Source organism: Hyla sarda, chromosome 11 (genome assembly GCF_029499605.1).
Source record: "Hyla sarda isolate aHylSar1 chromosome 11, aHylSar1.hap1, whole genome shotgun sequence".
Lineage (NCBI taxonomy): Eukaryota > Metazoa > Chordata > Amphibia > Anura > Hylidae > Hyla > Hyla sarda.
In genome coordinates, this window is record NC_079199.1 from 86,026,725 (window position 1) to 86,041,458 (window position 14,734).

At 42.4% G+C, this 14,734-nt stretch overlaps 1 protein-coding gene across 4 annotated transcripts in view; it reads right to left on the reverse strand.

The window, feature by feature from the left end:
- Positions 1-2,937: 2,937 nt before the first annotated feature.
- Positions 2,938-14,734, reverse strand: part of LOC130295087 (uncharacterized) — a 49,043-nt gene continuing 37,246 nt past the window's right edge. For 2 of the 4 annotated variants that reach the window (XM_056545375.1, XM_056545374.1), the window contains exons 4-6: positions 13,298-13,444; positions 7,495-7,586; positions 2,938-3,703 (exon numbers count right to left, since the gene is read on the reverse strand). In XM_056545375.1, coding sequence (XP_056401350.1) covers positions 3,671-3,703; positions 7,495-7,586; positions 13,298-13,444 — 272 coding nt within the window. In that variant the 3' untranslated portion in view covers positions 2,938-3,670. Of the gene's footprint in view, positions 3,704-7,494; positions 7,587-9,117; positions 9,226-13,297; positions 13,445-14,734 lie in introns of those variants that run through there. The other 2 variants (XM_056545376.1, XM_056545377.1) reach the window with 2 other exon arrangements.

Genomic DNA, 14,734 nt, shown 5'->3' on the forward strand with positions numbered 1-14,734 from the left:
AAAATTGGGGTTGGCAACTCTGGGATCCAGTAGATGAGAATACTGAAATGCTAATGTCATAAAAATGCAAGCACAGGTCATAATACAGAAAATATATTGACATAAACGCAAACATATATAAATGAGGAGAAAACAGTGTCCTCAGGAAAGCCTAAATAAGGCTGGGTTCACACCATGTTTTTGTACTTATGGTTCCGTATACGGCTAGGGGGAGGGGGGGGGGGCGGGGGGAATCGCGGCGCCCGCACTCAGCCGTATTCGGGAACCTCCGGTCGGCTGCGTTTTCAGCCGTATGCGGTTTCCCAACCGTAGGCAAAAACGGGGTCGACCACATTTTTGCCTTCAGTCGGGAAACCGCATACGGCCGAAAACGAAGCCGACCGGAGGCTGCGGTTCACTCCGGTCGGCTCATAGACATGCAATAAATACGGTTCCTGAATACGTGCGGGCGCCGCAATTTTTTCGCGCTGCGGGAGTCGGCCACGCCCCTCGTGATGTCCGTCACACCCCCTCCCATTGAGAAGGCATGGCCATGATGTCACAAGGGGCGTGGCTGACCCCCACAGTGCGAAAACAGCGTTTGGAACATTTAGTACTGAATGCTGGCCAGTGGAGTACCCCTTTAAAGGAGTAAATAAAAACGTATACTCTATCAGCAGTGTACCCTATCCGCAAGTGTCAGGTCGTGGGGGGTTCGAACCACTGGGACTACGGCGCCCCGCTCTCTTCATGTATGGATGCGAGTCAACCACCACAAGAAGCAGTGGCCGACATGCATCTCTGCAATACCTACCGCTCTCCCATAGAGATGAATGGAGAGAGGTGTTGGCCACAGCTTCGTACCATGGTTGACGCACTACATTCATTAAAGGAGTAGTGCAGTGAAAAATAACCAAATCCCCCCTGATCTCCTGAATGGGAACCCGACAGTATGCCAGAAGCGTCCGTTTCAACCCCCGCAGAAAGCTGTGACATGCCCCCTCCATTTATCTCTATGGGATACATGGCGGCTGCCGCTCCGTGCGGGGGTTGGCACGCTCACTTCCAGCAGACTGCCGAGGCTCCGTTCATGAGATCGCAGGGGGGGTTTCAGCGGTCAGATCCCCCGCGATCTATAACTTATCCCCTATCATTTGGATGGGGATAAGTTATCTTTCACTACACTACTCCTTTAAGAGAACTGAGGTGCTGGGCAGGAGATCGCAAGGGGTCCCAGCAGTCAGACCCCTCTGTGATCTGACACTTATCCCCTATACTATGGATAGGAGATACGTTTTGGATACTGGACTACCTCTTTAAGGCTTGTCATTGCTAATGCTTCATAAATACTTTACTTTTTGTATTAGTTTCCAGCTTTGTATTAGCTATCACGCCCCCTCCCGTAGGCTTGCATTGAGGGGCGGAGCGTGACGTCACACAGGGGCGTGACGTCACATGCCGCCGGCCCTGCGGTCGACAGTAATCAGTCCCAGAGCGAACACGCTCCGGGGACTGATTACAAACGGGGTGCCTCGTGCATGATCACGGGCGTCCCCAGCTGCAGGACTCCCGCGATCAGTCATCTTATCCCCTATCCTTTGGATAGGGGATAAGATGTGTAAGCACTGAGTACCCCTTTAACTTAGATAGTAGTGAGATAATAGTGTGCTTGGGAGTCCAGACTCCAACACACCAATATAAAAGCGCAGGTTTTAACCTCTAAAAGGAAACCAATCATCAGATTTTACTCTATATAACGATTGGCAAAGCTTTATATAGGGTAAAATCTTTATCCTCACTATCCCCAGGGGATGCTCCTGCCCCCAGGGATGGTGAGGATATGAACTTATAAGATGCTCCCCATAAGTAGTCCTCTGGGCGGGGAGCTCTTCTCACCTAGTGCCATGTTTTCGGCCAGCAGCGACGCCCCCTCCGCTTGATTGATGGACCGCGTCAACATACGGAGCAGAGCGATGACGCGGCCCGTCAATCAAGCGGAGGGGGCGTTGCGGTCGGCCAAAGACACGGGACTAGGTGAGAGGAGCTCCCCGCCCAGGGGACTACGTACGGGCACCGCGGGGAGCAGTTTATAAGTTCATATCCTTACCATCCCTGGGGGCAGGAGCGTCCCTCAGGGATGGTGAGGATAAAGATTTTACCCTATATAACGCTCTGCCAAGCATTATATAGGGTAAAATCTGATGATTGGTTCCTTTTAATGACTGGGCCGATTCTTCCTCCTTGCCTTCTAAAAAACATAACTCATATTTTCCTATCCACAGAGCTGTAGAAGGGATTATTTTTTTTTTTGCAAGATCAATTGTACTTTGTAATGATGCATTTTATTGTATCATAAAATGTACAGTGAAACTGAAAAAAATTTGTGAGATGAAAAACAGAATTTTGCTTTTACACAACAGGCAGACTTTAGCAGCAGCGCTAATATGGCAAGCACAGAGGCCTCTGGCTGCCATAGTAACCAATCAGCAACCCACAACTTTATTGTGGGGGTGCGAATCGGCACCTATCATTTAGCCTTTTAACCCCTTCATGACACAGCCAATTTCCATTTTTGAATTTTTATTTTATTCCTTCTTGCCTTTTAAAACCAATAATGCTTAAAATTTTTCATCTAGTTTATGTGTGACCAATTCACAAAATGTAATGACTAAATTTATGGCAAAACTGAAAAAAAAAAAATTTGTGGGAGGTTTCATTTTTATGCAATGCAATTTACGGTAAAAAATACATGTTATAATTATTCTGTAGGACAGTACCATTAAGACAATAGCCAATTTATATAGGTTTTGTTTTATTTTACTACAAACATTCTTTTCTGATATATGTGACCAAAAATCAGCATTTCTGACTTTTGGTATTTTATTTATGGCATTCACCATGCAGGATCATACACATTGTATTTTAATTGTTCGGACAATTCTGCATGCGTTAAATAGATTTTATTTTTTTTTAGTTTATTTACATTTTTTATTTGGAAAAATGGGAGATCTGATTTTTTATTAAGGGATTTTATTTCAAGTTTTTATAAACACTTTTTTTTTTTAACACTTTTTAAGTCCCTATAGGGAACTATTATAAGCATTCATTGGACTCTTGCATAGCATTGATCAATTGACGCTCCGTTAATACAGTCTGCCTGATGCACACATAACAGAGGCAATATTGCCTAAACAAAAGGCCTCCGCCTGCCGAATTAACTGAGCGGCATGAGCAATCGCGCTGTGGGGGTGTCAAACAGACCCCCAACACCTGCAGTATCAGTCATATTGCCATTTAAATGCGGCAACTATTATTGATTGCAACATTTAAAAGGTTACATGATCGACACCAGCATGATCGCAGCCAGTACCGGCCGTCTATGACGTGAGCTTCTGAGCTCGCAATGTAGCCCCTAATCACACACATGTATAAATGCACCACGTGTCGTGACGGGGTTAAACACTGCGATCACTATTGATTATAGAATGTAAGGGATTAAATAACTAATCAGTCTGATCATTGAGGTCGATCACTGACAGTGAGTGCCGGCACCCACCATCTTTGAAGCGAGCGCAGCTTCTAAGCTCTCTTCTTTTGTCTGTTTGGATGCAGTTGCCGTACATCTATGTGCTTTAACGTGCGGTAAGGGTTGAATATGCTACAATAGTCTTCTCTGTCTTGTTCTTTAGGACTACAACACATTTGCATTTCTCTTTTTCTTGCACTGCAAAGAGAATATAAAAAAAATGTATGTGAATGTTAGATGTCAAACATTATAATGTTACATAAATGCAATTTCTGTGTTAGACTATGTTCACACATTGGAATTTCCGCAAGATTTACTGCACATTGAATTGAATGGGGACTCCACTGTCCCATTCACACGTCAAAGTTCTGTCAGGGAATTTCTGCTTTCCAGATTCTGCAAAAACATTGAACATGTCCTAAAATTTTGCAGAATTCTGGGCGGAATGAATGCCGCTGAACTCAATAGAGCTTAGAATTTTGGCAGAATTCTGTCTTTAGACCAATGATAATATACAAAATAAAGTATTGAAAAGAAACAAGGAGCCAGCTCACTTATACATTAGAAATTAAATAGTAGATGGCATCAGGTTCTCCATATGGCAGCCAAAATGTTGCCAACCAAAAACTGCCAAATGGCTTTAAAAAAAATAAGCAAAGTGGATACGAATATAATGGCAAGTGGTAGGCGGGGGTTAAGCAGTACTGGATGAGATTACACTGCAAAGGGGAGGTAAAGGGAACCTTTCACTGTTACAATGTTATCTAATTTATTGGCAGCATGTTAAAGAGTAGAAAGAGCGGAGCAGAATGATATATATCTTTGTGGGAATAGATTCAGTATTACTTGTTTGAAATCACTGCCCTTTTTTTTATTCCTAGGAATATAGTGGACGGTGTCACTTAATGACAGGGCCACTCACTGGACTCCTAAGTTATACTGAATCTTTTCCTACAAAGATATAGATCAATCTGCCCCACTTTTCCTATTACAGTATATAACATGATGCCAGTAGATTAGATAGCATTTTCATGTAGATTTGAGCAGCACTGGAAAGGGGGAAGCTGGGAATGTGACTAAACTGTGGGGGGAAGTGCTAGATGTGATTATACTGTGAGCATGTTACCCTGGGGAAGAAGTGTGGATTTGAATGTGATTGTATTGAGGTAAGTGGCTCTGGATTTAATTATACTGTGGGGGGGGGGGGGGGGTAGCAGATCTATATATGAGATGTAGCTCAAGTACTGAAAGGATTAAGATAAAGTAATTTACAAATCTGTTTAACTTTCTGGAGCCAGATGATATATATATAAAAAAGTTTTTTCCTGGATAACCCCTTTAACTTAATATTTGGTTGTATACCCTCTGGAAAAAATAACTGAAATCAGTCACTTCCTATAACTATCAATAAGCTTCTTACACCTCTCAGCCAGAATGTTGGACCACTCTTCCTTTGCAAACTGCTCCAGGTCTCTTATTGGAAGGCGCCTTTTCCCAACAGCAATTTTAAGATCTCTCCACAGGTGTTCAATGGGATTTAGATCTGGACTCATTGCTGCCACTTCAGAACTCTCCAGCGCTTTGTTGCCATCCATTTCTGGGAGCTTTCTGACCTATATTTGGGGTCATTGTCCTGCTGGAAGACCCAAGATCTCGGACGCAAACACAGCTCTCTGACACTGGGCTGTACAGTACGACCCAAAATCCATCAGTAATAATCAGATTTCATGATGCCCTGCACACATTCAAAGCACCCAGTGCCAGAGGCAGCAAAACAACCCCAAACATTTCACTGTAGGTACTGTTCTTTTCTTTGTAGGCCTCACTCCGTTTTCAATAGAATCATTTGCTTAATCAAAAAGCTCATCTGTCCACAAGACGTTTTCCCAGAAGGATTTTGGCTTACTCCAGTTCATTTTGGCAAAATGTCGTCTTGCTTTTTTATGTCTCTGTGTCAGCAGTGGGATCCTCCTGGGTCTCCTGCCATAGAGTTTCATTTCATTTAAATGTCGACGGATGACACTGATGCTCCCTGAGCCTGCAGGACAGTTTGAATATCTTTGGAACTTGTTTGGGGCTGCTTATCCACCATCCGTACTATCCTGCGTTGACACCTTTCATCAATTTTTCTCTTCCGTCCACACCCAGGGAAATTAGCTACAGTGCCATGGGTTGCAAACTTCTTGATAATGTTGCGCACTGTGGACAAAGGCAAATCTAGATCTCTGGAGATGGACTTGTAACTTTGAGATTGTGGATATTTTTCCCAAATTTTGGTTCTCAAGTCCTCAGGCAGTTCTCTTCTCCTCTTTCAGTTGTCCATGCTTAGTGTGGTACACACAAATACACAATGCAAAGACTAAGGGAACTTTTCTCCTTTTTTTTATCTGCTTTTAGGTGGGATTTTTATATTGCCCACAGCTGCTACTTGCCCCAGGTGAGTTTAAAGGAGCATCACATACTTGAAAACTCTTATTTTTCCACAATTTTGAAAGGGTGACAATAATTTTGTCCAGCCCATTTTGGGAGTTTGGTGTGACATTATGTGCAATTTGCTTTTTTTCCCTCCCTTTTTTGGTTTAGTTCCAATACACACAAAGGGAATAAACATGTGTATAGCAAAACATGTGTTACTGCAATTCTTTTCTGTGAGAAATACTTCATTTTCTAGAAAAATTTCAGGGGTGCCAACATTTACAGCCATGACTATATGTGGATAAGAACACTGATCCAGGGATTTATTCTGATCGCCATATTGGGGTCGGGAAGGAATTTTTCCTCTCCTGGGGCAATTGGCATCAGCCTCATAAAAGGTTTTTGCCTTCTTCTGGATCAACACAGTAGGGTTTTAGGTTGAACTTAAAGGGGGTGCTCCGGGGAAGTTAAGAAAAATAAAAAGGCCCCAAAGCCGCCACAATACCTGTTCTGTGTTCTCTAAAGTTACCTATGTGATTTTGCCAGCTCCTTTGGCACTGATGTCTCCTAAATATTATTTTTCCCCGCTTGCAGTACAGACTGCAACTTCCAGCAGTCAGTGCGGCTCTGTGTAATGGCTGCCAGCCAACTGCTCTTACTATCTGTGCGAATGATGTGTTGTTGTCTGCAGCACACACTACATGTCTTTTCCTTCAAACTATCCATCCCCCAGCAATAAATCATGTGATGCTCTGAATGGCAGCAGTCAGTGATTGGATCTACAGCAGGAAAAGAGCAGCATTATGTGCTGAGAAGACACTCGGCTGTTTCTCTACTGGCAAAATCCTCACAGAAGGAGGGGGAAGGGAAGTGTGGCTGTGAAGCCAAACATCATGTGGTGTTTGTCTTGCAGGAGGGTGGGGGCTAGGTCTCAGTGAGGGGTTTGCAAAGAGACAAGCAGGATCAGATTATGACATCTTTCTATCACTTCCTGCATATATAGCTATTGAATAATATGTGAATGATATTTGAATGTTAATGAATGATATTTAGACAAATAAATAGGTTTGTGAGAGGGAAAGGATGGGCTATGGGTTTAGTAACCAGGAGTACTCCTTTAATGGCCTCTTTTTTCAACCTTACAAACAATGTAACTATATAAATATCTTTATTTCTCTTCTACTTCCTCACACACACGATCATTCCCTTTATTCTCAGAGCTCAGACCCTACATGTTAAATAAGCCTAAGGCTATGTTCACATGTCAGAATTTCCGAGCGGAATTTTGCTGGAATATTCCACTCGGAAATTCCGTTGCAGCAGAGTCAAAATGATTTCAAATGGATTCTGCTGCACTGTGCATACAGCAGAATTTCCTGATTCCGTAGTCCGATGGATGTTCAATGTTTTTACGGATTTAGCTCAGAAATGCATTGCTGTCTATGAAGACGGCGCAATTTCAAATGGTCCTAGAGCTGCCGAATCAAGCAAATGTATTTTGCCCGTATTTTCTGTGTGAACATGGCCTAAATAACTCTATATCTAGACCCTAAAATCATAGAATAATAATTTACCACCAGCACTGCTACCACCAAAAGTATAACAGAAATCACAATGATCAGTAAGCCCCACCATCCACTGTCAAACTGGTCGTCACCTGTTGATTCTGTAAAACAAAGAAATATATATTAACATTTCATAGTAATGATGGAAAAACTGGATGCATAACACAGCACAAACCAATAACTATAAAACCAACCAAATCGCTTCATGCATTTACTACAACTAATCGATCAGACATTTTTTTTTCTGGCATTTGGAATGTTTTTTGAGCCTTTTTTTAATTTACGGTATTTTTTTACTTTAAAATATTTTTCTTATTTTTTTGGGTGACCCATACACAACAGAAAATAGGGCCTTGCACTTAATCTTACAGCTGGAAAATTCTACTGAAGTGGAATTACCAGTCGCTTTTCTATGAAGTTCCATGGAACTCAATATAAAAATATGGCTGTCGATTTTGGCCATTCTAAAGCTCAAATGGGAACCAAGAGGGTATGTTCACATGGCAGAATCTCCCTACAGAATTCTGCATGAATATTCCGCACGGACATTCCGCAGCTGCAGAGTCCCATTGATATCAATAGGATTCTGCTGCTTGGTTAACCCGGCATAATTTTTGCGGCAGCAACATCTGCTGTGAAAATACGGATTCCGGGTCCACAAAAACATTAAACCTGTTCGATGTTTTTGTGGACTCTGCTCAGAAATGCATTGCCATCTATGAGATGACACATTTCCGTGCGGTCCTAGTGCCGAAGTGTTCTGCCGGCCCTCCGCTGTCTGTGGAATGTATGCACGAAAATTTGCCGTGCAGACATTCCACGGTGAGCACATAGCCAAATACTGTGTGTGAACATACTGTGTTGTTCACATCCAGTTTACAAACCAATGGCGAGTGATCTTCATTCACACCAGACCGTTCTCATTCAAATGGCTCAGAAACAAGCAAACCATGACAGCAAAGTGCAAACAAGTCTCTAAGGCAGTGTTTCACAACCAGTGTGCCTCCAGCTGTTGCAAAACTACAACTCCCAGCATGCCCGGACAGCCTTTGGCTGTCCGGGCATGCTGGGAGTTGTAGTTTTGCAACAGCTGGAGGCGCACTGGTTGGGAAACACTGCCTTAAAGGGGTACTCCCGTGAAAACTTCTTTTTTTTTTTAAATCAACTGGTGCCAGAAAGTTAAACAGATTTGTAAATTACTTCTATTAAAAAATCTTAATCCTTCCAGTACTTTTTAGGGGCTATATACTACAGAAGAAATGCTTTTCTTTTTGGATTTCTCTGATGACAGTGCTCTCTGCTGACCTCTGCTGTCCATTTTTGGAACTGTCCAGAGCAGGAGAAAATCCCCATAGCAAACTTATGCTGCTCTGGACAGTTCCTAAAATGGACAGCAGAGGTCATCAGAGAGCACTGTGGTCGTGACATCAGAGAAATTCCAAAGAGAAAAGCATTTCCTCTGTAGTATACAGCCCATAAAATGTATTGGAAGGATTAAGATGTTTTAATAGAAGTAATTTACAAATCTGTTTAATTTTCTGGCACCAGTTGATTTAAAAAAAATAATAATAATAAGGTTTCCACAGGAGTACCCCTTTAAGGATCAGTATAACAGAGTGTTCTTTAACCTACTTTAACTTCAGGGTGTTTCGGTAACAGATTTATGTTTCAGTAAGCCACGAACTGAAAATAAAGTCCACGAAACATAGTATTATATAAAAAAAATACCTCATATCCACTCTTAGAAATAAGGCAGAGCACAGAAGAGAGGAAACAGACAAATCCGGTTAGTGACATGACACCAGAAATGCATGTAGGAGCAGACACATAATACATTCAGTTTATGACGTGGATTGAAGAAACCGGTTGGTTTTCCATGACTTATTTATTTTTGACTTATTAAGTAAAAGGTCATCAATATCAGATCACAGTGTACAGCCATGGGTAGAGCAGGAAACAGACAGCGCCATACATTGTGTAGTGGCTGTGCATGGTTACTGCAGCTCATTTCTCTTTACTTTTGAGAGATACATATTTCTATTAATTTCATGAGTTTCTCTCTTTACATATACAGGCCCATGGAAGAACATAAATAATATATATAAGAGGTATATTAATGGAACTTGTGTGTCCACCACTGCATGCTACAGCAGATGGACACAGCATACAGCAAAACAAGGAACAGCAGGGGGCGCTACTATAGACATCAAAATAAGATATATTATGACAAGAACAGATTTTTTTAATCAAATGCTATGGATAAAATGTTAATTCTTATATACTGTGGAAGTACACACGATGGGGGAGATTTATCAAAACCTGACTAGAGGAAAAGTTGCTGAGTTGCCCATAGCAACCAATGCTTCTTCTAGTAATCTGATTGGTTGCTGTGGGCAACTCAGCAACTTTTCCTCTGGACAGGTTTTGATAAATCTGGGCATATCGGGGGAGAGTTATCAACCTGCCTGAAACTAAAATTGTTTCATTTTGCCCACAGCAACCAATCATTGCCCAGGTTTCATTTTACCAGAACGTGTTAAGAAATGAAAGTTGAGCTGTGATTGGTTGTTATGGGCAAAACCAGACAGTTTTGGTCTCAGGCCGATTGATAAACAATATCACTAAAAGATAAATGGAATTGGAGGACTACAGTCCCCAAAAAGATCATCAATATAGGGTATTTAGTTTATATTAAAAAAAAAACAGCTAAGGGGCGACCTGATAACTATGTATAAATATATTGGGGCAGTACAGAGGCAACCTTTAATACTGCAACTGTTTTAGACAACATTTCCCATTATGCTCCTACAGCCGCCAAAATGCTGCCAAACTATCATGGGAGATGTAGTCCAAAACATCTAACCTAGTGCCGTAGGTTGTCTATGCCTGATCTATTTATACCCAGGACTGTATCTATAAAAAGGGGACATTATCTACATCTAGAGGAAAGAAGGTTTGTACACTTGCACAGATGGGGATTCTTTACTATAAGAGCAGTGAGACTGTGGAACTCTTACATAGTGTATAAGGTTAAAAACAGACAAGAGTCCATCAAGGTCAACCTAAAACCCTATTGTGTTGATCCCCCATGAGGCTGATGCCAATTGCCCCATGTCAGAGGAAAAAAAAATCCTTCCAGACTCCAATCAGAATAAATCCCTGGATCAACGTTCTATCCATATTAACCCCTTAAGGACGCAGGGTTTTTCAGTTTTTGCACTTTCGTTTTTTCCTCCTTACCTTTTAAAAATCATAACCCTTTCAATTTTCCACCTAAAAATCCATATTATGGCTTATTTTTTGCGTCACCAATTCTACTTTGCAGTGACATTAGTCATTGAACCCAATAATTCACAGCGAAATGGGGAAAAAAATAATTGTTTTTTCACGTACAGGGCGGTATGAGGACTCATTTTTTGCGCCGTGATCGGAAGTTTTTATCGGTACCATTTTTGTTTTGATCAGACTTTTTTTGGTATAAAAAGTGACCAAAAATATGCTTTTTTGGACGTTGGAATTTTTTTGCGCCTACGCCATTGACCGTGCGGTTTAATTAACGATATATTTTTATAGTTCCGACATTTACGCACAGGGCGATACCACATATGTTTATTTTTATTTACACAGTTTTATTTTTTTATGGGAAAAGGGGGGTGATTTAAACTTTTATTAGGGAAGGGGTTAAATGACCTTTATTAACACTTTTTTTTACTTTTTTTTTTGCAGTGTTATAGGTCCCATAGGGACCTATAACACTGCACACACTGAACTCTTACACAGATCACTGGCGTGTATTAACACGCCTGTGATCAGTGTTATCGGCGCTTGACTGCTCCTGCCTGGATCTCAGGCACAGAGCAGTCATTCGTCGATCGGACACCGCGGAGGCAGGTAAGGGCCCTCCCGGTATCCTGTAAGCTGTTCGGGACGCCGCGATTTCACCGCTGCGGTCCCGAACAGCCCGACTGAGCAACCAGGTTACTTTCACTTTCATTTCAGACACAGCGGTCAGCTTTGATCGCCGCGTCTGAAGGGTTAATACAGGGCATCACCGCGATCGGTGATGTCCTGTATTAGCCGCGGGTCCCGGCCATTGATAGCCGTCCGGGACCGACCCGATATGATGCGGGGACACCGCGTGACCCCGCGACATATCGCGGGAGCCAGCGGAGGACGTACATGTACGTCACTTGTCGTGAAGGGGTTAATCTATTGTCCATAACCTGTAATATTATATTTTTCCAGAAAAACATACAGGCCCCCCATGAACTTGTTTATTGAGTCAGACATCACACCATCCTGGGGCAGAGAGTTCCATAGTCTCACTGCTCTTACAGTTAAGAATCCTCGACTGTGATGATGGTGAAACCTTCTTTCCTCTAGATGTAGAGGATGCCCCCTTGTCATGGTTAACGGCCTAGGAATAAAATTATCCTGAGAAAGATCTCTGTACTGTCCATTCATACATTTGTAGACTAAATAACCCCAAGCTTGATAACCTGTCTTGGTTCTGTAATCCTCCCATACCATTACTTTTCTTTGTCACCCTCCGCCATGTCCTTCTTATATACAGGGGCCCAAAATTGTACAAAATACTCCATATGTGGTCATGATTTATACAGAGGCAAAACTATGTCCTTATCACGAGCCCCTATGCCTCTCCTCATACATCCCATGACTTAGTTAACCTTGGCAACAGCTGCCTGGCACTGATCACTAAAGTTGAGCTTACTGTCCACCATCAACCCCAAGTCCTTTTTGGTAGAAGTTTTATCCAGGTTTTATTATTTAGCACATAATTCTACATTTAGTTTTTTTCAGCCCATTTATCCACATTAAACTTCATTTGCCATGTCTGTGCCCAAGCCTCTGGCTTTCCCAGATCCCTCTGTAATATTATATTATCCTCCTCTGTGGTGATCCCTCTACAAGGTAACTAATAAACATATTGATAAGAAGTGGATCCAGTGGTACCCCACTGTAAGGGCCAATTCACATTACATATTTTCTGAGCAGAATTCTGGTAAGAAAACACGGTGCAGCAGCCTTCCATTGTTTTCAATAGGATTCTGCTGCACCATTCTTGGAATTTCTGCCGCGGACGTTCTGCCACTGAAATTCTGGATCCCAGACTGTGCCAAAAGAATAAACAAGTTGATTCTTTTGTCAGACTCTGCTTTGGAATGCATTGCTGTCCATTGTCCTTTTTTTGCCTTCACCCAATACAAATGGAATCTGCCCAAATTGTCACCTAACCATTGATCCCCACCCTCTGCTTCCTGTCACTGAGCCAGTTCCTAAACCATTTACATATATCCTCCCCCAGTCCCAGCATCCTCATTTTATGTACTAACCTTTTGTGCGGCACAATATTAAACGCCTTAGAAAAGTCCAGATATACAACATCCACAGCTTCACCCCGATCCAATCTATAACTGACCTCATAGAAGCTGATCAGATTAGTCTGACAGGACCGATCCTGCATAAACCCATGTTACTCTCTGCCAGAAGAAGGGGTCATAGTGAACTCAATAAAAGAGATCAAAAGAGGCCTGGATGCATTTCAGGAGTGTTGAAGTGAATGTGAATTGAGTTGGTTATTCTAATCCATATGTGTCCTCTCCTACGGTCTGGACCAGAAGGTGTGAAGTAGTACACGATTTACACAAACCTCCTCCCTTCATCAACACTATTTACGAAGTTATTTTATTTTAAGGTAACAATACCCTTACGGTCATTGATGGTCACATAATTCTCGCACCCCACCATTAGCCAGACGTCATGCTCCCCAGATAAATATCACATATGTTACCTGAAAGGGTGATTACAGAAATGTTAGTGACGTTTCTTGAGAGAATTAGAATATGATTATCGGCCTGGCCTCCACCTTCTCTCCATATCACTCGATTAATGTTCCAGTACATTATGGGACCCGAATTATTAGTTATTTCATTGAGATCTAGAGAGGGAACAGATAGAAAATTAGATTAGAAAATCTGTTAAGATGCATAGTCAAATCCTAGAAAATGCATATAAACACATATCATTACGGAACCTAATGACTGTTTACAGAAAATAATTCAATTTACATGGTGAGACAGTTATATGATACCTGCATCCAGAGAAGGACTACTTTAAAGGGGTACTCCGCTGTTCCGAATGCTTGGAGCGGGTGGCGGGGGTCGTGACATCACGGCTACACCCCTCGTGACATCACGTCACGCCACCTCAATACAAGTCTATAGGAGGGGGCGTGGCGTAACAAGGGGCGTAGATGTGACATCACGACCCCCCACCGCCCGCACTCAGCGTTCTAAACGAATGTCGGGTGCTGCTCAGAGATCGCGGAGGTCCCAGCTGCAGGGCCCCCGTGATCAGACATCTTATACCCTATCCCTTGGATAGGGGATAAGATGTCTAGGGGCGGAGTACCCCTTTAAGGCAGACACCAGAATCTCTGCTATAGCAGATTAAGGCTGCACTCAAATTCACACGGGAGAATTTTAAAACCTGACGAAGTGCTGATTGCGCGATACAGAACGTCAGTCATCCCACTTCCGTGTTCCTGTCCGTTCTCCCGCACTCCATGAAACCCTAAGAATGTTTTGATACAATAAATAAGTTTCTTACGTCAAGACTGGGTGAGTGCTCCATCCTTCTACTTTTCTGCATTGGATACATAATTTATTATTTTACTACTTAAAATGAAGTTATCCCTCCTATCCCTACATATTTATGCATGAGAATAAACCTACACATCATTCTCCTCTATGTTAACCCACCTATTCATTTTTGTCTACTACCATCATTTTCTCATTACCATCTACACCCAGAATGAAATTCTTTATTTTTATTATTATCATATTATTAGTTTTAAATATTTTTATCCCTATGATTTAATATTCTCTATCCATTGCCATTTATTCGTTAATTTTTTTATTTATTTAAAGGGGTACTTTGCCGCCCACATCTTATCCCCTACTGAAAGGATAGGGGATAAGATGTTAGATCGCAGGGGTCCCGCCGCTGGGGTTCTCCAGGCCGGCACCCATGTCATTCAGGTCACGGAGCAATGGTGATGCCACGCCCCCTCCATTCACTTCTATGGGAGTAGGCGTGACAGCTCTGTACTAGCCATCACGCCCCCTTCCATAGACATGAATGGAGGGGGAGTGGCGTGACGTCACAAACGCAGAAGCTGCAATCTTCCGTGTTCCGGACGCCGAAGATCGCGGGGGTCCCTGGCAGC